This window comes from Pristiophorus japonicus, chromosome 15 (assembly GCF_044704955.1).
Source record: "Pristiophorus japonicus isolate sPriJap1 chromosome 15, sPriJap1.hap1, whole genome shotgun sequence".
Taxonomy (NCBI): domain Eukaryota; kingdom Metazoa; phylum Chordata; class Chondrichthyes; family Pristiophoridae; genus Pristiophorus; species Pristiophorus japonicus.
In genome coordinates, this window is record NC_091991.1 from 109,962,687 (window position 1) to 109,986,543 (window position 23,857).

Here is a 23,857-nt window from a genome sequence, read left to right on the forward strand (position 1 = left end):
GCTGTAGGTGAGAAGCCATTTTATAGTCCTCTGCAACACCCTGTCCCTTTAAAAGTTGGCATATTCAAAGATAATTAGAAGAATATTTTAACAAGATGGCCTAACATCTTGTTCCCATCAGAAGCTGGGACCCCTGAAAAATTCCAATTTTAAATGGCATTATAAATGGAAACCAGGTATGAAACCAAGTTTCACTGGTGGCACATCTTAGGTTTAAGATTTCCAGCAATTTAAACTTGATTTAAAATGCAGCTTTATTTACATAACCAGTACCTTTGCTGCTAATGTTTGCCTTTAATAGATGTTTGGATCACAGCTAATGACCCACTAAATACACTTCAGATCCAGGGTATGGTTAGAGAGCACTTTCCTACTAAAATCATTTGGGGATTGTCACCTTTAGTTTGCAAAAGCAGTGCTTACCTTACCAAACCAGCCATTTCCAATTTCCTGGATGTAGCTAAGATTCTGACGCACAAAAGATGTTGAGGATACTCCTGTAAAACACAAGAAAACAAATGACGGAAGTGGGTTTCATAAAAACACTCCAACAGGAAGACTTAGCTTTACTTTACACCAGTTTTCCAAATAGCACCTCCAGTTGATGATGAAGCATACAGTGCAGCAGGATACCAGAAAGGTTCTGAGCAATTTCTAATGGGGGGGGGGGGGGGGGGGGGAAGAGAAGAGAAGAGAATAGGTCAGTGTGGTGAAGAAACGGGGAACTTCCAGAGCCATGGCAAATAGATATAAAGCAAGTGCATACACATCGGTTACGAGAGTGATGAGTACTTTACCATTGTAGCATCCTGTAAAAATAACCCAAGCAAAAATTTAGACTTCATGAAACTATAACTAGATTAAAACATTAACATTACGCAGGTCTGTGCTATTTATAAATTTGTATCCTAATACAGGAGCTAATCATTACTGATGTACCCGAATCTATAAACAACTCTAACATAAAAGCACTTTAAAAAAAAATGTTTTGCATGAGGAACTTCATTAGGTAAAAAAATAAAGGAAAAATGTATCATGCAGTCACAAGTATTCTCCATCTTTCAACACAAGTATATACATCCTATTTATTCCAAAGGAAGCCCCAAAGTGACAACAGCATACAGTGGGATGTTTACAGTGAAATTGTGCCAAAGGTCAAGCTGTCAAGCCTTGCCGCAACAGAAGCTTTTAAGTCCCAGAATGAAGTCCACGGTCAGGAACATGAATCTTTAAAAAAAGGAAAAACAGAACTTCTGCCTGATCCAAATATAACCCATGCCTGCTTGCTTACCACAACAACAACAACAACAGGAGGAGGAGAGGCGCGGAGAGGCTTAGGGAGGGAATTCCAGAGCTTAGGGCCTGGGCAACTGGAGACACGGCCGCCAATGGTGGAGAGAAGAAAATTGGGGATGCACAAGAGTCCATAATTGGAGGAGCGCAGAGATCTCAGCGGGTTGTAGGGCTGGAGGAGGTTGAGAGAGATAGGAAGGGGCGAGGTCCTGCAAGGATTTGAAAACAAGGAAAAGAATATTAAAATTGTGGTGTTGCCAGACCAGGTGCCAATGTAGATCAGTGCACACAGAGGTGATGGGTGAAAAGGACTTGGTACGAGTTAGGATATGGGCTACAGAGTTTTGGATGAGCTCAAGTTTAGGGAAGGTGGAAGGCAACAGCCTTGTTTAACCATCCCCAATCTGCACCGCAGCAGATTTAATTGGTGACACCAATGTTATTTTCCATAGATCTACGTCTGGTTGCTTTCCCCTCCCATCTAATTACATAACTGAGTTAATCCTTTATCAGCATAATTGCCTCCAAGAAAGCGTAGACGTGTATTTCTGTTTACGCAGCAATTTTGTGAAGATTCAACATTTCCACCTGGGTAAAATTCTCCAGCAGAATTGGTACACAATAGATTAATATGACCACGGTGGGCTTGAAAAGAGTTCAGCAACCTCAAGAATTTTTCCCCCAAACTGTCATTTAGGCTTACATTGCAACAGAAAATATTTATTTTCAAAAAATTGGTCTAAATATTCAAATCAGAAATGCAGTGAGAGCCAAAAACACACTGTATTTATAGAACACGGAAGGTCATATCAGGTAGATAATCTTAATCACCCAGCTTCCACTTATATTTGAATTAGGCTATGATCTGAAATCTTCAAAAGCTGCATCATTGCAGAACTGTAAAGCCCTTTTAAAAATGCAGTCAACTCCATTTCTTATCAGAAAATATAGTGACATCCTCATTCACTCCAATTTTTTTCTTATATTATTAACCCCAGTAGTCAAATCCTTATTGTTCCCTTTTGTTTATTTTAATCGGTTACCCTTTCACGGTTAGCTGGATGTTTATGACGAGCCTGTGTTAAACACATTTAGTGGCATATTGCAAGATTGCCCTGGATCAATGAAATTTAAGTTTATAGATTTCAGAGCAGCTCATTTTACAAATATAAAAACAGAGAATGCTGCAAATACTCAGGTGGTCAGGCAGCATCTGAGGAGAGAGAAACTTTCTCGTTCCACAGATGCTACCCGACCTGCTGAGTATGTCCAGCATGTTCTTTCTGCTTTTATTTCAGATTCCAGCATTCGCAGTATTTTGCCATTACATTTTACAAATATTTGTTTTACACATTCACACTACTGCTTTATACATGAATGTTACTCATAGAAACATAGAAACATAGAAAATAGGTGCAGGAGTAGGCCATTCGGCCCTTCTAGCCTGCACCGCCATTCAATGAGTTCATGCTTTCTCGCCATACCCCTTGAACCCCCTAGTAGTAAGGACTTCATCTAACTCCCTTTTGAATATATTTAGTGAATTGGTCTCAACAACTTTGTGGTAGAGAATTCCACAGGTTCACCACTCTCTGGCTGAAGAAGTTTCTCCTCATCTCGGTCCTAAATGGCTTACCCCTTATCCTTAGACTGTGATCCCTGGTTCTGGACTTCCCCAACATTGGGAACATTCTTCCTGCATCTAACCTGTCTAAACCCGTCAGAATTTTAAACGTTTCTATGAGATCCCCTCTCATTCTTCTGAACTCCAGTGAATACAAGCCCAGTTGATCCAGTCTTTCTTGATAGGTCAGTCCCACCATCCCGGGAATCAGTCTGGTGAACCTTCGCTGTACTCCCTCAATAGCAAGAATATCCTTCCTCAAGTTAGGAGACCAAAACTATAGACAATACTCCAGGTGTGGCCTCACCAAGGCCCTGTACAACTGTAGTAACACCTCCCTGCCCCTGTACTCAAATCCCCTCGCTATGAAGGCCAACATGCCATTTGCTTTCTTAACCGCCTGCTGTACCTGCATGCCAACCTTCAATAACTGATGTACCATGACACCCAGGTCTCGTTGCACCTCCTCTTTTCCTAATCTGTCACCATTCAGATAATAGTCTGTCTCTCTGTTTTTAACCACCAAAGTGGATAACCTCACATTTATCCACATTATACTTCATCTGCCATGCATTTTCCCACTCACCTAACCTATCCAAGTCACTCTGCAGCCTCATAGCATCCTCCTCGCAGCTCACACTGCCACCCAACTTAGTGTCATCCGCAAATTTGGAGATACTACATTTAATCCCCTCGTCTAAATCATTAATGTACAGTGTAAACAGCTGGGGCCATAGCACAGAAGCTTGCCGTACCCCACTAGTCACTGCCTGCCATTCTGAAAAGTCCCCATTTACTCCTACTCTTTGCTTCCTGTCTGACAACCAGTTCTCAATCCACGTCAGCACACTACCCCCAATCCCATGTGCTTTAACTTTGCACATTAATCTCTTGTGTGGGACCTTGTCAAAAGCCTTCTGAAAGTCCAAATATACCACATCAACTGGTTCTCCCTTGTCCACTTTATTGGAAACATCCTCAAAAAATTCCAGAAGATTTGTCAAGCATGATTTCCCTTTCACAAATCCATGCTGACTTGGACCTATCATGTCACCTCTTTCCAAATGCGCTGCTATGACATCCTTAATAATTGATTCCATCATTTTACCCACTACTGAGGTCAGGCTGACCGGTCGATAATTCCCTGTTTTCTCTCTCCCTCCTTTTTTAAAAAAGTGGGGTTACATTGGCTACCCTCCACTCGATAGGAACTGATCCAGAGTCAATGGAATGTTGGAAAATGACTGTCAATGCATCCGCTATTTCCAAGGCCACCTCCTTAAGTACTCTGGGATGCAGTCCATCAGGCCTTGGGGATTTATCGGCCTTCAATCCCATCAATTTCTCCAACACAATTTCCCGACTAATAAGGATTTCCCTCAGTTCCTCCTCCTTACTAGACCCTCTGGCCCCTTTTATATCCGGAAGGTTGTTTGTGTCCTCCTTAGTGAATACCGAACCAAAGTACTTGTTCAATTGGTCTGCCATTTCTTTGTTCCCCGTTATGACTTCCCCTGATTCTGACTGCAGGGGACCTACATTTGTCTTTACTAACCTTTTTCTCTTTACATATCTATAGAAACTTTTGCAATCCGTCTTAATGTTCCCTGCAAGCTTCTTCTCGTACTCCATTTTCCCTGCCCTAATCAAACCCTTTGTCCTCCTCTGCTGAGTTCTAAATTTCTCCCAGTCCCCGGGTTTGCTGCTATTTCTGGCAAATTTGTATGCCACTTCCTTGGCTTTAATACTATCCCTGATTTCCCTTGATAGCCACGGTTGAGCCACCTTCCCTTTTTTATTTTTACGCCAGACAGGAATGTATAATTGTTGTAGTTCATCCATGCGATCTCTAAATGTCTGCCATTGGCAATCCACAGTCAACCCCTTAAGTATCATTCGCCAAGCTATCCTAGCCAATTCACGCCTCATACCTTCAAAGTTACCCTTCTTTAAGTTCTGGACCATGGTCGCTGAATTAACTGTTTCATTCTCCATCCTAATGCAGAATTCCACCATATTATGGTCACTCTTCCCCAAAGGGCCTCGCACAGCGAGATTACTAATTAATCCTCTCTCATTACACAACACCCAGTCTAAGATGGCCTCCCCCCTAGTTGGTTCCTCGACATATTGGTCTAGAAAACCATCCCTTATGCACTCCAGGAAATCCTCCTCCACCGTATTGCTTCCAGTTTGGCTAGCCCAATCTATGTGCATATTAAAGTCACCCATTATAACTGCTGCACCTTTATTGCATGCACCCCTAATTTCCTGTTTGATGCCCTCCCCAACATCACTACTACTGTTTGGAGGTCTGTACACAACTCCCACTAACGTTTTTTGCCCTTTGGTGTTCTGCAGCTCTACCCATATAGATTCCACATCATCCAAGCTAATGTCTTTCCTAACTATTGCATTAATCTCCTCTTTAACCAGCAATGCTACCCCACCTCCTTTTCCTTTTATTCTATCCTTCCTGAATGTTGAATACCCCTGGATGTTGAGTTCCCAGCCCTGATCATCCTGGAGGCACATCTTCGTAATCCCAATCACATCATATTTGTTAACATCTATTTGCACAGTTAATTCATCCACCTTATTACTCAGCACAATGCTACTGTTTGAAAGTATAATTTTCCAAGACACAAGACATAAGAAAAAGGAGCAGTAGGAGGCCATCTGGTCCTTTGAGCCGGATCATGAGCTTCAACTCCATTTCCCTGCCTGCTCCCCATAACCCTCGGCTCCCTTGTCAAAAATCTGTATCGCCACCTTAAATATATTCAATAAAAACTGCCGAAACCTGGGATTGAACTATGTACCTTTAGATCTTCAGTCTAATGCTCTTCCAACTGAGCTATTTCAGCCCTAAGACTGCACACAATTTTAAAGTAAATGAGCTAATGGAGTTTTGAAAACGAAAGGAGTTAAGACTTTCAGGCATGTTGATAGCAAACACTCAAGCAACAAATAACAGTTCATTTGTTTTATTAAAGTCAATAAAAACACTTATATTAGGAAAAAAATAAGCCCCTCCCTCCCTCCCCAGTGTCACCTCTATTTTCCGTGCCCTCTCTTTCCGAGGCCAACTCCTTGCTGGCATAAAGTTTCATGCATGCCAATTTTTACTGAAAAACTTCGTCTTATGTGATATTCTAGAATTTTTAAACAGCTTTTTGGGGATCATCCTGGAATTTTCCAGTGTTGTTAAACTAGTATTTTGGGGATTGTATTTAGCGACTACATCCTATTTTCCACTAAAACAGCAAACCGGTAGTCTTGGTGATTGTCGCCCAGTACCTGCCCGAGCGGTCATTATACACAAGAGTCTCGACAGTGTTGGCAGGTTAGTCAGCTGCAGAGAGCATCACAGCCAAGCTTGATCCTACTGTCAACAGACATCCACATGGGCGCACTATCAGCATCGGTTTCTTAATGGCGACCCGGAATGGGAACCCTGGGAAATGTTACCTTCCCTAACTGAGGGGCGGAGAGGCCAACTGGAACACAAATATCACCACCCTAGCTGAATCAGCTCACTCACGATCTTCCTGGTCTGTACAACTCAGCTACTCACTGAGATATTCTTGCTGAGTCACTAGAGAACCTACGCAAAAGATCACACTGGCAAGTGTCATTTAGTGATCAACTTGTTTCAAACCAATGTATGCAATAAAATGCAACAAGAACTGGACTTCCATTAGGACAGGTATTTGTGTCAAGCAATGCTTTCTGCCTTTTAACCAATCTTAATGCAGCAAAGGTAAAAGGTTCTCTGAAATGCAGAACAGCTCATACCTTGTGTTTTAGATGACTGAAGCTGTGTTGGAGTAGAAAGTACGATATTTGGAACTGTAAGTGTGTAAACTTCAGCAGGTGTAGGAGGTGAAGGAGTGTCTTCTGCTGGTGGTATGAAATCATTTTCATCAAGATTATCATCTTCAAATTCCTGAAATTGAGAAAAACAAGTGAGAGAGGCTGGATATCATTTAAAGGGGCATTATTTCCATGAGAATGAGCTTGGCAAAACTTTTTTCACTACTTTTCAAGCAAAATTGCAATGTTGTAAACAGTGCTGAAATGCACCACATCTTTTGTGCCATACATCATGACAAAAATACCTCAGCACAATTGATTCGTGAACTTTTTAAAGTGAAATTTTCAATTTCATTTGATTTTCTGACTATCGTTCATCAGTTTTGTCTCTGCACAGTGACCATGTCCTTTTAAAACACTGGAATCAAACAATGTACAGACAGCATGTGTTTCTATAACTGAAGCTCGAACAGCAAGCTTGCTGGAATAGGTTTCACGCTACGTAACCGGAATCCAAGTTTCTGACACGAGTAATATTAATACACACGATGAAATATAAATCAATAGATACAGATCCCCCTCCCCCCAAAAAAAAACTCGTAAACAAGTCAGTAGATTAGAATGAGTCATTGATAATGTCAGATAATTGTTTCATTCCCATGGCTGCCAATCACAGATGAGAGAAAGAAAATCTGAATCAGAGGACGTGGAAAATCTCATTCATGGAGTAATTCTCCTGAAGTAGCCATCTGCAATCAGCATGGGACTACACAACGCAAATTCCGTTTTGATTGATATACTGCCAACAGTTTCAAGGTTACAGTTCATAAAATTATATGGCAGCTGATTAGAAATCAATCAGCGCAACTAAGGTGCATCCTATGTACTCACCTTGAAATTTATTTCCGGATCTTTACAGCAGGACGCACAGTTCACGATCAGGATGACGAGGACAACTAAACTGCACCCAGACAGTATGAGCAGTGACGGTGAGACTTCAACAGCTGCTTCCCCTAAAAAATGGGATTGCAATCATTTTCCAACATCCGTTTAAAAATACATTCCAAGAAAACACACTGGTATATAAATTCAACTGGATAACATTGTATTGCCAAATCTAAAATATTACAATTAATTCTAAAGTTTAAATAAACACTTTGTAAAAAAAATATACATTTCCATTGATTACCCACTAGAATATAAAAATACAGATATACCAGACTTAAAATTAAAATACATTTATCACAACTGTCTCTATAAAAATTGGCCTCAAATAGGAGGACCTTAAAGTTGAGGTCGAGAACAGATGATGGAAATGCACAGTTCTTGAAATATGCAGACAACAATATTCCTCCAAGACACACAGTCTAGATTGAGTAAAGATTGGACTTGCACTTTTATAGCATGTTATTATAGCCTCAGATCATCCCAAAGCATTTTTACAACCAATTGATTTTGAAATGCAGTCACCATTAGGTAGACAAATGTGCCAGCAAATAGGGACACAACAAGGTCTCAAACAATAAAGAAATGACCAAATATTCTGTTGGTTAAAAGGAGGAATGTTGATCAAGATATCCAGAGGAATTAAGGGATATAGGGATAGGGCAGGAAAGTGGAGTTGAGGTCTAAGATCAGCTTATGATCTTATTGAATGGTGGAGCAGGGTTGAGAGGCCATATGACCGACTCCTGTTCCTAATTCTTATGTTCATATATCAAGTCAACGCCTTGCCCTTCTTCGAATAGCACCAGAGATCTTTTTTACTTCTCCCACGGTCACATTTAATCAAAAAGACAGGATCTCCAACACAGCACTGAATTATCCGCTTAGATCACATGCCCAAGTCCATAGTGGGGCTTAAACTCAAGGCAAGAGTGCTACCAAATGAGCCAAGTGGACATTTAGGAGTACTGTGCACAGAGTGGATGCATCTTGTCATGTGTATCATGAGTATTAGAGGTTGGTGACTGCAGTAAGATATTTGGCAAGTGTTCTCTTTATCTTTCCAGTATTTTGAGCCTTTTGACAAAACAGAACCCACACACATAACCATCTGATGGTACGTAACGGCTGCCACACATTAGAAAAATCCACGCACAGGCATCTTCCACCCTTCAAGATGTAGTTCGAGATCTGGAATATTAGGTCCTTCATTGAAACATCTGTGAACTCCTTCCTTTTTGGCGTGGAAGCAAGTCATCCTCGCTTCGAGAGACTGCATATGATGACAACAGATTGAGAGAAAACAGTGTGCACTAGATTCCCTTGTGTGAACCGTAGGAAGTCTGGTGTTTGGGTTTGGCTGAATTCTAAACCCAGAGCTTAGTTTTGGCCTGGAGTTTCTGTCCTGACCTGCTGCTATTTGTGTCCAATAAACAATGCTCTGGTAGAAACACGGGTCTGGAAAATCTGGCTACATGTAAACAATAGCATTGTCCTGGGAAATTCCAATGGGAATTTCCCCATAGTCACTGGGGGGTGGGGAATCAATTGAGTGAAAACAGCTAAGTGGAACAGCCCAGCTCTGCCCTGAGGGAATGTTTCACAGCTAGTTGTCAAAGGTAGATATTAAGCTCTTGTAAATCCAAGTGGGTAGCTTGCTAAAATACTTCTGTACATGCAACAGCGCTTGTTATGAGAATGGATTTCCTGTTGCTTTCTGATGACCACATAAAAATCATTCTTGATGTTGTGTTTTTCAGAAGTTTCCGGAACATTTTGGAGACATTTAAAAAAAAGACCAGGACTAGAGCCAGCTCGTCATGCTGCTATTCTGGTTTGGGAGTACGATATTCTTTGTCTATTACTGTAGCCAATTCTATAGTGTGTCTAATAACACCCCGAATCTTGGCAATTTACTTGGATTGAGTCATAAGATTTAAGTAAACGTGACTTTTCATCCCGAAAAGCTAGGACTATTAGGTCTCACGGTTAGACGTTTTGGCTTTTCTTGGTTCAAACAGTATTCATGGTTTATAATAAGGACAGATCTCTCAAATATGGTTGCTGAGATTATAAAAAGATTTGGATTTTTAAAAAAAAAACAGCGATCTCCAAAGCTGAACATATGCTCAGTGCAGAAACTGTCTACTCGCTCATTCCAGAAGGAACATTATTTGGTTAAAAGCTAGTGACATATTAAAAACGTTAACTCTGTTTCTCTCTCCACAGATGCTGCCTGACCCGCTGAGATTTCCAGCATTTTCTGTTTTTATTCCAGATTCCAGCAGCTGCAGTATTTTGCTTTTGTATTAAAAACTACAATGGGCAAAAAAATGTTGCCGGACACTTCAGCCGATCTCGAAACTTGTCAGGCAGTAAAGAAATGTTACCAGGCTCCCAGTTTTGAAAGAACAGTAACTGGCTAATAATCAGAGTGGGTACTTTATAAAGTTTAAACATGTAATGGCAAACAAAAGTTAATGCTTGTAGAGTAATCAACAAATCTCTCCACATTTCTGCAAGCAAGGTGGGAAAATTTATAATCATAGACCGATTACAGCACAGAAGGCCATACAGCCTTTAGAGCCTGTGCCAGCTCTCTGCAAGAGCACTTCAGCCAGTCCCACTCTCCCGCCCTTTCCCCATAGCCCTGCAAATTTTTTCCCTTCAAGTACTTACTCAATTCTCTTTTGAAAGCCACGATCGAGTTTGCCTCCAATGCCCTTTCAGGCAATACATTCCAGATACTAATCACTCGCTGCGTAAAATAGTTTTTCCTCAGTCGCCTTTAGTTCTTTTGCCAATCACCTTGACTCTGTGTTCTCTGGTTCTCAACCCTTCCACCAATGGGAACAGTTTCTCTCTATCTACTCTGTCTCGACCCCTCATGATTTTGAACACCTTTATCAAATCCCCTCTCAACCTCCTCTGTTCCAAGGAGAACAACCCCAGCTTCTCCAGTCTATCCATGTCACTAAAGTCCCTCATCCCTGGAATCATTCTTGTAAATCTTTTCTGCACCCTCTTGAAGGCCTTTGTATCCTTCCTGCAGCACCCAGAATTGGACACACTACTCCAGTTGAGGTCAAACCAGTACTTTATAAAGGTTCAAAGGTAATAGTTGATGGAAAGCTCTTTCCAGTGGGGTTCCGCAGGGCTCAGTGCTGGGTCCCTTGCTTTTTGCGGTATATAGCAATGACTTGGACTTCAATGTTGAGGGTATGATTAAGAAGTTTGCAGATGACACTAAAATAGGCTATGTGGTTCATAATGAAGAAGAAAGCTCTGGACTGCAGGAAGATATCATTGTACTGGTCAAGTGGCAGAACAGTGGCAAATGGAATTCAATCCGGATAAGTGTGAGGTAATGCATTTGGGGAGCTCCAACAAGGCAAGGGAATACACATTAAATGGTACAACACTGAAAAAAGTGTAGAGGAACAAAGGGACCTTGGAGTGCAGGTCCACAGATCCCTAAAGGTAGCAGGCCAGGTAGATAAGGTGGTTAAGAAGGCATATGGAATACTTGCCTTTATTGGTCGAGGTATGGAATACAAGAGCAAGGAGGTTATGCTTGAACTGTATAAAATACTGGTTGGTCACCACATTACAGGAACGATGTGACTGCACTGGAGAGGGTACAGAGGGGATTTACAAGAGTGTTGCCTGGACTGGAGAATTTTGGCAAGAGGAAACATTGGAGATGCTGGGTCTGTTTTCTTTGGAACAGAGGAGGCTGAGATGAGACCTAATGAGGTGTATAAAATTATGAGGGGCCTGGATAGAGTGGATAGGAAGGTCCTGTTTCCCTTGGCAGAGGGGTCAACAACCAGGGGGCATAGATTTGAACTAATTGGGGAAGGTTTAGAGATGATACGAGGGGAAATTTCTTCTCCCAGAGGGTGGTGGGGGTCTGGAACTCACTGCCTGAAAGGGTGGTAGAGGCAGCAACCCTCACTACATTTAAAAAGTACTTGGATGTGCACTTATAGGGCTACGGACCAAAAGCTGGAAAGTGGGATTAGGCTGGATAGCTCTTGGTCGGCCGGCACGGACATAATAGGCCGAAATGGCCTCCTTCAGTGCTGTAAATTTCTACGGGCTAGACTTTGCATTGGTACCCAGATCTCCCGGCGGTATTTCCGGCGTTAGCGATTATATATTTTTTTGTGATCGCCGGAATATCGCCCATTTTAAAACCCGCTAGTTTCCACTTTTTATTTGGGCGTTAGCCGTAGCGATGTGAAATGGGCGTTAGCGATTTATTCAGTCATGTAAGGTCGGCTTCCATAGCAACGGTCTTGTCCTGCGTTTCAGGTTAGGGGTCATCTGCACGAGAGCGAGCGAGCGCGAGAGCGAGCTGGTGAGGGATTATTGGAGTTTGAGATTGTTATAGATGATTTTGTTCACTTTCTGGAAAAATGGAGAATATTGAAGTTATGGAGGAAGTAGTTGAGAGTGAGGAAGAGGAGGAAGTCACCAAAGTGGGAGAGATGGGAGGACGAAGGCGCTTCACTGAGGAGGCCAATGCAGCCTTAATCTCTGAAGTGGAGAATAGATGGGCCCAAGTGACCCGGGGAAACCACCCCCCAGGGTGCATCAACGCATCTGGACCGAGATTGCAGGTGGAATTTCACCAACGACACGAGGTGAAAGAGCCCACTCAGTGCCACAAGTGCTGGTTCGGTCTCGTTGGTTCCGGCAGAGTAAGTATTACATTTATTTATTTATTTAATAAATGGTAATGATGCAATGATTCATTTAAATGCAGATCTGATGTATTGTAGTTAGGCTGGTAATCTTGATGTCATGCATTTAATCCTAACCTCGATCTTATTCAAGTTATTCTCAGACGGTAGATATAACCATGCATGCAAAGCGTAATAGCATAGAACATTAACGGTGACAATGATTAGCATGGGATGACTAATTGTGGATTAGCTGTGTGTTGTGTTGTGTAACAATATTATTATTATTTTATTAATAATTAATAATAATAATATTGGTCAGTAATCTGCTATCTGTTTTATCTGTAAAAGTACCTAGGCAATGATCTTATGCCATGCCATTGCTCGTCACCTTTGCAGAAGAAGCTTTTGAAGAATCGGGCTGAGCAGCAACGCACGGGTGGCGGGCCAGGAGATATAAGCCCTGGAAGAGCAGGCGTTGGCCTTGGTGGGGGTCCACAACCGGTCGGCCACCCGTGGTGGTGCTGAACCCGTTCTCGCGCTACGTGAGTAATGTTTAAACCATTGGTGATTTAAAGTAATTTAATGCCATTCATTTCCGTATAATATATGATTGATGTAATGTTATGTAATATTATGTAATTAATAATGGGATCATGAAATATCATTGTAATGCAATGCAGATTCTGTACTATCATGATGGTAATTATGTGATGTCTGTCAGTATATTTATAGCAGTAGTGTTGCTCCTCGTGCATATGCCTGTGTAACATAAGCATTCTCAAGTGACCCCAGCCTCCCCTTCTCTTCTACTAACCTCATTTATGTTTTCTAGGTCACCAGATAGCACAGGTGCTCCAGGCTCCCCAGCCTGCACAAGATCCCCAGGTTCCTGTGGTTGTCTCCGGAAAGAGTCTCGCCTGTACTTCTGCAGGTCTTCCTACCCACTGAGGATAGTGAGGAGGTGGAGGAGGAGCCTGCAGCCCTTTCGTCCTGTGTTATGCGGCCACGTCCTCTTCAACCAAGGAGGTAGCGGGGCCAAGCACCTTACAGCAGGGCACCCAGAGCGGTTCCATGCCTGCATCCACCCCGCGGAGATTGGTTCGGCGAGGTCGGTCTGTTCCAAGACCGGCAGCTTTGTGTGAGGATATGGTCAAACTGTCTAGGATGAACATCGACATAAGTAGAGAGCTCTTCCAGGCAATGGGCGCACTAACCGGACACGTCGCCGCTCTAACCTCGATTGTCTCTCAGCAGATGTCGCGGATGGTAGCGACGATGGAGAGGATAGCCTAGTCCATGGATGCCAGACGGTCTCGGAATACGTCACTGCACCCCAAAGTGGCGTACTGCCATTGCAAATGACACATGCAGGTCAGGAGGAAGCTCTTGCTTCTGACTCACAACCTCTCCAACTTCAGCCCAATCCATTCATCTGCCGTCACCCCCTGCACAGCAGCAGCGCTGGAGGTACACTGCTCCAAGGCGGCTTGGAGTTGTTGATGGGGGAAGGGGGAAGAGGTGTGATTAAAACGAGGCGGGGTGGGGGCGGGGAAACAAAGGAAAGGAGAAGCTTGGCCGCAGGTAGAGAGGGTGAGAATTATTCTAAAATTATTGTTGTTGTTGTTGTTGTTGTTGCTGCTAAAAAAAAATTGAATGTTTTGGGTGGGTGGGGGAAAGGGTGATTATATTTATAATGTTTTTTTAAAGTATGTTGTTGTTGCTGTGATTTTTATTGTTATTTGTTTTTTATAACATTTTCACTGTTGGGGTGAGGGTGCGTGGGAGGTACATGGGTGTTAACTTTTAATGGTGTTTTTTTTTAAATTGTTTAACACGTATATAACTTTAAAATTGTTTTGTTTAACTTAACATTGCTGTTCAGTGTCTTCAAATAGCTGAAATGTTAAGCATATGGAAAGTTTGCAAACACTGGCGAGACCAGGCCAGGAAAGGCAAAAATGAAACGTAACATAACACAACTGTAACTGTAACTGTAACTGTCACCAAAGTAACATAAAGCGTTCATTTATGAGCTGCGGACACAACAGTCTTGCAGCTGCGTAACCAGCACGAGGCTTTTCCTGCGGTCTGGGGTGGGGTGGGGGCATGGTTTCAACACCAGCCCGATTGTCCTCCCTGAAATCATCCTCTTCTCTCTCCTGAGGTGGACAGTCAGTCCCATCTGGCAATTCTTGTCCCCTCCTGATAGCTAGGTTATGCAACATTCAGAACACCACAATGAACTGAGCGACCTGCTCAGGGTGGTATTGTAATTCGCCTCCCGAGTGGTCCAGGCATCTGAAGCGTTGCTTAAATACTCCAATTGTCTATTTGACGATATTGTGTATGGCTATGTGGCTTTCATTGTAGCGCTTCTCGGCTTCTGTCTGGGTCTTACGGGGGTGGGGGGGGGGGGGGGCGCAGGGGAGAGGGGTCATGAGTCAGCTGGCAAGACCACATCCTTTATTCCCCCAGCATCCAACCGTGACCATGTGACTGACTCTTACAGGTCAGATACGGTGCTCTTACACAAGATTTGTGCATCATGAATGCTCCCTGGAAAATTTGCATTTACTGCCATGATTATTTGCTTGTGGTCGACAATGAGTTGCACATTCAGGGAGTGGAATCTCTTTCGGTTACGAAGCACCTCTGCATCCTGAAAAATTCCTCGCGTGGCAATGGTGTGTTCAGTCTATTGCTCCCTGCGCCTTGGGGAAGTTTGCTATTCGAGAAACCCAAAGCCCTCTCAGTCTGTGCCACCCTGGTCATAGGGAAGCTTATAAAGTCCATCCTGCACGCGTAAAGGGCTTTAGTCACCTGTCGAATGCAGCAATGTGTGGCGTGCTGAGATATACCGCAAATGTCGCCAGCTGAGGCCTGAAAGAAGCCCGATGCGTAGAAGGAAAGTGCCACAGTAACCTTGACCTCAACGGGCAGTGCGATCCTGATGGAGCTTTTAGGCTGCAGATCTCCCTTAATGAGCTGGCAGATCTCACTGATGACCTCCTTTCGGAAGCGCAGTCTCCTAAGACACATGTTTTCGGACAAGTTCAGGTATGACCGCTTATCCCGGTGAGTGTTTCGGGTGTAAGGTCTCCTCCTCAGCAGTCTGCCGCCGCTTTGATTGGGCACGTAATGCTCTTCTCCCATCTCTAGTCTGCAGCATGTGAGTAGTCATCAATACTAGTTGAGAAATTATCAGGCCCCATTACTATTATTAAATGCCCTATTTATATGTCCCAACGATGTCTCCGCAAGATCATACAAATCACCTGGCGCAAAATCAGGGTCCTCACCAGGCTAACATCGTTACAAAGACACCTTCAAAGCCTCCCTGATAAAGTGCAACATCCCCATTAACACCTGGGAGTCCCTGGCCCAAGACTGCCATAAGTAGAGGAAGTGCATCCGAGAGGGCGCTGAGCACCTAGAGTCTCAACGGCGAGAGTATGCAGAAATCAAACGCAGGCAGTGGAAAGAGCGTACGGCAAACCAGTCCCAACCATCCCTTCCCTTAACTTCAACAATTGTACATCCCTGTCTGGAGTAAAAATAAAACGGAGAAGGAGGCTCAACTGTGGCTAATAAGGGAAATTAAGGAGTGTTAAATCCGAGGAAGAGGCATATAAATTGGCCAGAAAAAGCAGCAAACCTGAGGACTGGGAGAAATTTAGAATTCAGCAGAGGAGTACAAAGGGTTTAATTAGGAGGGGGAAAATAGAGTATGAGAGGAAGCTTGCAGGGAACATAAAAACTGACTGCAAAAGCTTCTATAGATATGCGAAGAGAAAAAGACGACAAACGTAGGTCCCTTGCAGTCAGATTCAAGTGAATTTATAATGGGGAACAAAGAAATGGCAGACCAGTTGAACAAATACTTTGGTTCTGTCTTCATGAAGGAAGACACAATTAACCTTCCGGAAATACTAGGGGATCGAGGGTCTAGGTGAGAAGGAGGAACTGAAGGAAATCCTTATTAGGCGGGAAATTGTGTTAGGGAAATTGATGGGATTGAAGGCCGATAAATCCCCGGGGCCTAATAGGCTGCATCCCAGCGTACTTAAGGAAGTGGCCCTAGAAATAGTGGATGTATTGATGATCATTTTCCAACAGTCTATCGACTCTGGATCAGTTCCTATGGACTGGAGGCCACTTTTTAAAAAAAGGAGGGAGAAAGAAAACGGGTAATTATATTAATATATATCAAGAAAAGCTGTGGTTCGAGTACCGACCCCTGGGGAACACCACTGTATACGTTCCTCCAGTATGGCATTCAGAAGCAAATATTACTAAAGGAAAAGGTAATTTTCAATGCAAAATATCTTCTCCACCCCCTGCCCCACCCTCACTCCACTCCCCTAGGCTTCCCACATCATTTTAACATTTCTCCCATCTTGCAGAAGATTTTAAAAGGATTACATAAATGGGTTTGGCTGCACATCCCTCCCCCACCACTGCGTTCAAATGGGCTGGTATCGTTTAGGCTCACACATGAAGAACAGTACAGGACCAGAAAACTGCCAGTAACTTGAAACCTACCCCAGCATCAGTCAATGCCTTCAGGGGAGGAAAAAGTAAACTTGCACCCTTGCATCCCATTAAAATCTATTACTTCAGGTTAGCAACATTCAACCATCATCAACCATGACTCAGTAACTAAATGCCTCCATTGAAGGGATGTTCATTTTTGTTTGTCAAGGAAACAATCTCAGTTAATGTCTGCGGTGAATAAGAGAGAATAACACAGATGCCAATCCAGACAGTAATTATATAGCTCCACATCTGACTGCACTGGAATGTACACCAGGGAAGTTCCTAATTCATGCTCTGTGTTAAGTTAGCTGTTCTTCCATAACTCAACCAGCGCAGTGCTAAAGACATTACACTAACTTCCCTGAGTACACCTGAGCTAGAAAAGATAACTAGGAAAGGCAAAAAAACAATCAACGTCATTTGCAAGTTATTCAAGGCACGTCAATCAAATACTTGCCCACATTATTACTGAGTCTACATATGATTTTTAAATGTGGTATAAAAGCACACCTGATTTTAAACTACACATACTTATTCGCTAAGTAGACAACCCCATCCAAATATAAAAAGAGTTCTTAATTAATTTCGATTTGTCAACACACTAGTAGTGCAATACACATATTTTGTGCACTAAATTCTTAAAACAGCCTTCATGATGCATGCTGAAAACTGCGGCATATTAAAATACACGGTACACAATTAAATCCAATTTATTCCACCCCAAACTATTCATTCCTCCCATTTTACATTTCCCACTACATCCTCTTGTGAAGTTTGAAAGATTGAGCTTTCTACACTTCTAACATTTATAATTTTAGAACTGGCAGAATTAATGCAAGAATGTGCATGCGTGAGAGAAAGCTCACGTGCGAAGGAGCATGTGCACCAAGGAGAGAGAGAGAGAGAGAGAGAGAGAGAGAGAGAGAGAGAGAGAGAGAGGGGGAGAGAGAGAGAGAGAGAGGGGGAGAGAGAGAGAGAGACATGCACATAGCGAGAGAGAGCCTGGAAGCAAAACCTTTTTACCAGAGATATTTAGGCCCCAAGTTTCGTCCCGCGGCGAAAACTGCGCACCTCCGAGCTGGGCACCTGTTTTTCGCGCCGAAAACTGTGCTTAAAAAAAAGTCTGATATTCTCAAGCTCCTTGGAGCTCGATGTTTGCTTGGTGCGGCACGCTCTTCGCAGCAGGGGGCGGAGCCTAACACTCGCGCCGATTTTCTAAGTAGCAGGGGGCGGGTACAATTTAAATTAGCCTTTGTGGTGCCGGCAACCCTGCACGTGCGCGTTGGAGCATGCGCAGTCTCAAACAAACATTGGCACTCGGCCATTTTTAAAAGGACTGCAGAAAAAGTGAAGATTTGTTTCTTGGACCCACTGACGCCGTCCCATAAGCGTGACCGAACGGCCTAAAGAATCTTAATCAGCTGCGTGTGTCCTGTGTTCTTTCTTTGGCTCCCGGCCAGCCACTGACGGCGCTGCAATCCCATGGCCGAATGGCCTCAAGTCCGTCCAGGTGCTGCATCTTCGCGGGGAATGAAGGCCTGCCTCAAGCACCGCAGCTCGAATGCTGCTGCTGTTTCACACAGGTAGGAAGATGGTTTATTTAATATTTTCTTTGCGTTTAGCCGTGCGCACTCTCTTTCTTGATCCTCCTTGTTGTCTGTGAGTCCGCCTCGAGCCTCTTCGCAAGGTCTTATCAATGTCTGTTTAGGTTCTCACATCGTATCCTGTCGGAATATTATTGAATTGATAACTTCTGGAGCCTTGGTACAAGGCCGAAGAGAGGCCTTTTACCTCCTTATGGGCCAGTGCAGGAACCAGCACATTAACCCTTGTCCCACTGGTACCCCTAATGCCAAATTTTTCTCTTACATTTCCCCCCTTTTGGCCCTTGGCTATACGCCAAGCTGGCCATATTTCCCAATAACTATCTCCCTGTAGGCAAGTTCCAGATAGGTTCGTTCACCTGGGTGGCCATCTCCCAAGCTTCGGGACCTCCTGAAACCTTCCCACAGAGTTATATAAGGTAAGTCCTTCCTGTAGGACTGCTTAAATTTTCATCCCTCATGGCCTTAATCATAGTGCGTGCCCTGACTTATCGTTTGGCCTGTTTAATTCGTGCACATGTTAATCCCATCATGACCATCAGAACCAGACCCTGTATTACTACAAGTACATGTGATATTATTCTTATCCATGGGTGAATTTGAATATTAAGTCCAATGTCCCACAGCTTTGAGTACCAGGGCTGATCAGCCAGCATTGCGTTAGTGTCTCTCTGTAAGTTGTCTATTTCTTCCATCAGCCAGACATACTGTCGTCTTTGATTCTGGATTCCTTGCACCAAACGTAATTGTTCCTCATTTAGTTCCGGTATCTGTTTGCCTTGCGGTTCCCATACCGCCTCTTCGTACCACTCTCGGAGGGTATCAGTGATTGTTCCGTCGATGATTTCTGTTGTCTCGGGATGTATATGATATCCGTCTATGTCTATTTCTCCCTTGGGTTTGAAGCAGAAGTTAGAAGTAATGAGGACACAGGGGGTGACTCCTCCCCTGGTCTTAATGGTTAAGTTGGCTGCCCCCGTGCTCGCGCATCACTCTCCGTTCCCTTGCGGGGCAGCGATGGTCTCAAGATCGTGTTCGAGAGGAGTGATACTCAGCATGCATCCGTTTGTTTGGTGGAATCTGCAATCATCATTCGTCATTCGTGGCGTACCTCGACATAAAACCACTTGGTTAATTTTATAGCAGTCAGTTATATCAATGCCTTTGGTACTATTGTTAATTTTAATCACCCGTCTGGCAGGCTGATGGTAACGTAACCGAGTTTGGTTTCTCACTTCACCAATATTATCGATCTGATATAAGGGATCTCCCTTTGTTACATCATACTGTGGTATGGACAACACAAATCCGATCATATTCACCCGCCCAGAATTTCGGCACTCATGCGTGACTATTCCTTTGTACCTTGCATGTGTTATTCATTTTTTTTATCTAGAGTCCAATTGTTAAGTATGCTGTTCGGAATCCAATCTGGTATGTCTCCATTCTGGAGTTGCTCCAAATTATGTTGTACCTCACTTAATATCCAGGCCTCATACCAGGAGCAAACTATCTCAGCCTGTAATCGTTTACTTATATCTTTCCCCATTGCGTGAATCAATTTTATTGTCTTGGCATTTCGGCAATGTATGGGCCACTTGTAACAGTTCCCCTTCCGCGCCATCTTCCCACCGCGCATGTAGGGCTTGGTTATCCAAGTCCCTCCCCACTAAACCACTCAAGACTACGCCATTAAGTTGTTAACCCGGTCGTATATTGCCTACAGGCCTATGGAATTCATATCATAACCCCTGCCGCATAACCCATGCCTAGTGTTTCCAGTATTTCCCTTTTTTTTTCGACCTTGCCCTGTTCCATTTCTGACATTAAATCTCAGGGTAGTGGGTTCCGGGCCTTCGAGGATCCATTGTGCCAGGTTCTGGTATAGACTTATAGTTTCATTCCCACAGAAGCTAGGAAAAATTATATCCATTAGGTTTAGGATAAGTAGTCGCTGACGCACCCCAAATTTCTACATGATTTGCTCCAGATTTTTAGGAGCAACTGGTGGAGAACGGAGTATCTTAGAAATCGCAATTCTCCACATTTAAGTTTTCTGCAGTTCTAGTCATGTAGAACAGTTTCACTTTGGAACAGAATTTTTTTTTCAAAAGGGGGCGTGTCCAGCCACTGACGCCTGATTTGAAAGTTTCCACAGTGAAAACGTACTCCAAACTAACTTAGAATGGAGCAAGTGAAGATTTTTGTAGGCCTGAAAAAAACATTGTCTACACATTAAAAAATCAGGCGCAGGTTACAAATTAGGCGTCCGGAACGAGGTGGGGGGGGGGGGTTGGGAAGTCATTACATTCTACAATAAATCCTTAGTTATACTTATACAAATATTATACAAATAATTCCAACCTGAATAAAAATTTATAAGCAAAGAAAAGATTAAATAAACCATGTTCCTACCTGTGTGAAAGTGCTTCAGGCAAGGAAAAGGCTGCAGGAAGCCTCACAAGTTGAGGCAGCTGTTCCCGACGGCAACGGAGGGGAGGCAGCCGTTCCCGATGGCGGGGGGGGGGGGGGGAGGAGGCAGTGAGGGCCCGACCGACGGCAGTGGGGGGGGGGGAGGCAGTGAGAAGGCTGCAAGAAGCCTCAGAAGTTGAGGCAGCCATTCCCGACGGCCTCTCCCCTCCCCCCCCGCCGGTCGGGCCCGTTGGGAAACTGCTGCCTCAACTTCTGAGGCTTCCTGCAGCCTTCTCACTGCTGCAAGAAGCCTCAGTGCTGATCATGGAAGAGCAATGTGGTTTTATTAAAAAATGTTAAAAATTGAACAGCTACAAAGAACTCCGAGTGTCAATGTTTCCTTCACACTGCGCGTGCGCGAACGCTCCAATGCACACGCGCAGTGTTTCCGGCACAAAAAAAACTCATTTAAATGGTACCCGCCCCCTCCTACTTACAAAATTGGCACGAATGGTAGGCTCCGCCCCCTGGGCGCCGCGCCAAGCTGACATCGAGCTGCAAAGCGCTCGATAATAGCGCGTTTTTTTTTCAGGCGCCGTTTTCGGCGCGAAAAACGGGCGCCCAGCTCGGAGGGGCGCCTGTTTTGCCGCGTGTGGAAACATGGGCCCTATATCCTTTCTTTAGATTCTTTTATTACTAGCCCCTCTTTTTAGGTTATATTCCTTCTTGTTTGCGCTGCGCATGATCAATACCGGCTTCTCCGTGTTATAACCGTGTCACGCTTCAGGACATACACCATATATTCCAGAGCTCTCCCTTGGTCTTTATTTTATCCCACTGGCCAGTTTCCCTAAACATCCTGGGGTCCCACCCCCTTTTTGCTACGTTCTCTTCCCACCCTTCTGTTCTTGCGGGGTGGATTTGGCTGCTTGTTTGCAGCTTTGTCCGCCCAGGCATGAGCTTCTAGAACTGAAATTCCGTCCAGTTGGATTTCTGCGCCCTTCCCCTTTTGGTCCTATGAACTTGCTCCTGTCCTCGGAATCTACTGGCGCCCATGGCATCGGCAGCCTGCTGCATTACCACCTTACTTAATACACTATACATAGCCATGCGTTAAAATAAGTTCTGTCCTTGCTCCAGTCCTTGGCTGCTGGGTTGCATATTTCGGCAGTCAAATTAAACAAAGCTAGTTCATGTAGTTGTGTCTTTCCTGCATGTGCTATATCTCTCGTAGTCCATCTGTATTATCCAGTGCCTGCGTGGGCCTCAAGGTCCCAGTATCCTGAGTCTCCAGAGTCGAAGTAGCCGCTGCGGTCCCATCTCAGTGAGTGTTTTATCTGCAAATTTTAAACAAATAGCCTGGTCGTCACCAGGTGTTGGGTTCTGGTCTACTCATCTTTTATCCATGCATGTTGCAGTCACTCTGTGAAATCGGAGGTAAGGTTAGGTTGGGTTTGTAGACTACACTTACCCACCGTGGGGTACAATGGCTCTATTGCCATAGGTGATGGTGCTATGGCTGCGCACTGCACTATCCATTGGGCCCATTTTTTAAAAATCTCTCCCAGCTTATTTATCTTAGCTTTTAACTCTTGAATTTGTTTTGTTTGAGTATCTTTCTTTTATTTGTATCAGGCGAGTATTATTACATAGGCTAGTTCTGTTTTTATTTTTATTCTGACTATCGCACCATTTCCTCTGTTAGGTGAGTCTTTTTTATTCTATTAAGAAATCCAAATTAATAATGTCCAGTATAAAACAGCTGTCAATGGAAAGGGTTAACTCCTTTACAGGTTTGTCAGAAAGCCTGATGTCATTACGTGACTTCACGTAATCATCCGAAAAATTCTCTTTTTAAGTCTTTGTGCCTTCAAAACTTGCTTAGAAATTAGGAATCCGTTAAAACAGCAGAAATCATTAGTAAAGCCGTCATAATAAAAGTCTTCTCATCAGGGAAGACGGCATTTTAGAGTAAACTCCAATGTTTTCTTAACTTCTAATTGCCAAAGATTTTTTTTTGATTGATTTAAAACAAGACCACACATTTTTAATAGCTATTTTGTTTACTGAAATCCAATTTTCACACACGCTGTGTACATTCTAACATTTCGTTTTATTTTACGGTCCCGTTCACTGGGCAAATCTTGTGTTTTATTTCTCTCTCGGCACAAAATCTAAACATCCGTGCCAGTTCCATTTTCTATAAGAATTTTAAAATTCAGTAAGATTCTCTAATTCCCAGTTTTTTTTCTGTGCTGAGTTCGCATAGCTTTGATCTTTTCTCCTCGTTATCTTCAAAACCCTCCTGCTTGTTTAGACTGTTCGGGACTTTTCTTGATAAACAACGTCCATTTTGGAAATCTTTCAAACTGGAGTGAAACTTTCTCATAATTTAAAATCATTATCACTGTAGAGTGTCTTTTACTTCTTCCAATTTGTTTTCCCTTTTCCTAATTAAACCAATATCTTTTTCACAGCAAACATCAACTAGTATTTAGTAAGTTATGTCTTTTTCCATCACAAACACATTTTATTCAGCACTTATTTAGTACGTTACATCTTTTTTTTTCCGATCTCCTTTCTTCAAATTAGGTTTTGTATTTTACACGGAGGGCTCGTGACTCCATAAATTAATTTAAAATCATTTGTTTACTTTCAAAGTGGCGTCTTTATCTTTTGCTTTTCTCCATAACTCGAATGGAGTCCAGCAATTAGGCTTTGAGGGCTGCTTTTCGTTATCTCAAAATGCTCCAGTTTCAAAGTCGTTAAAATGTCTCTTCTAAACTGCTAAAGCTTGCTGTTTTTAACATTTTTTCAAAAGTCCCTTTTACACCTTCGCAGATAGCTCGCCACTCGCCCAGGAGTTTGACCTGATCCCTGAAGGTATTTCTAGATTGTTTTATATCTCCTTTTTCCTTTAAGAGATCAGATTTAAT

At 43.2% G+C, this 23,857-nt stretch overlaps 1 protein-coding gene and 1 non-coding gene across 2 annotated transcripts in view; both read right to left on the bottom strand.

Moving 5' to 3' along the window:
• lmtk2 (lemur tyrosine kinase 2) overlaps nucleotides 1-23,857 on the bottom strand; it is a 199,360-nt gene that overhangs the window by 110,729 nt on the left and 64,774 nt on the right. Inside the window, exons 2-4 of the mRNA XM_070900769.1 lie at nucleotides 7,625-7,746; nucleotides 6,716-6,866; nucleotides 424-497 (exon numbers count right to left, since the gene is read on the bottom strand). Of these exons, the coding sequence (XP_070756870.1) occupies nucleotides 424-497; nucleotides 6,716-6,866; nucleotides 7,625-7,746 (347 nt within the window). The remainder of the gene's footprint in view (nucleotides 1-423; nucleotides 498-6,715; nucleotides 6,867-7,624; nucleotides 7,747-23,857) is intronic.
• trnaf-gaa (transfer RNA phenylalanine (anticodon GAA)) lies at nucleotides 5,712-5,784 on the bottom strand. Its single transcript has one exon. It is a non-coding gene; the product is annotated as a tRNA-Phe (tRNA).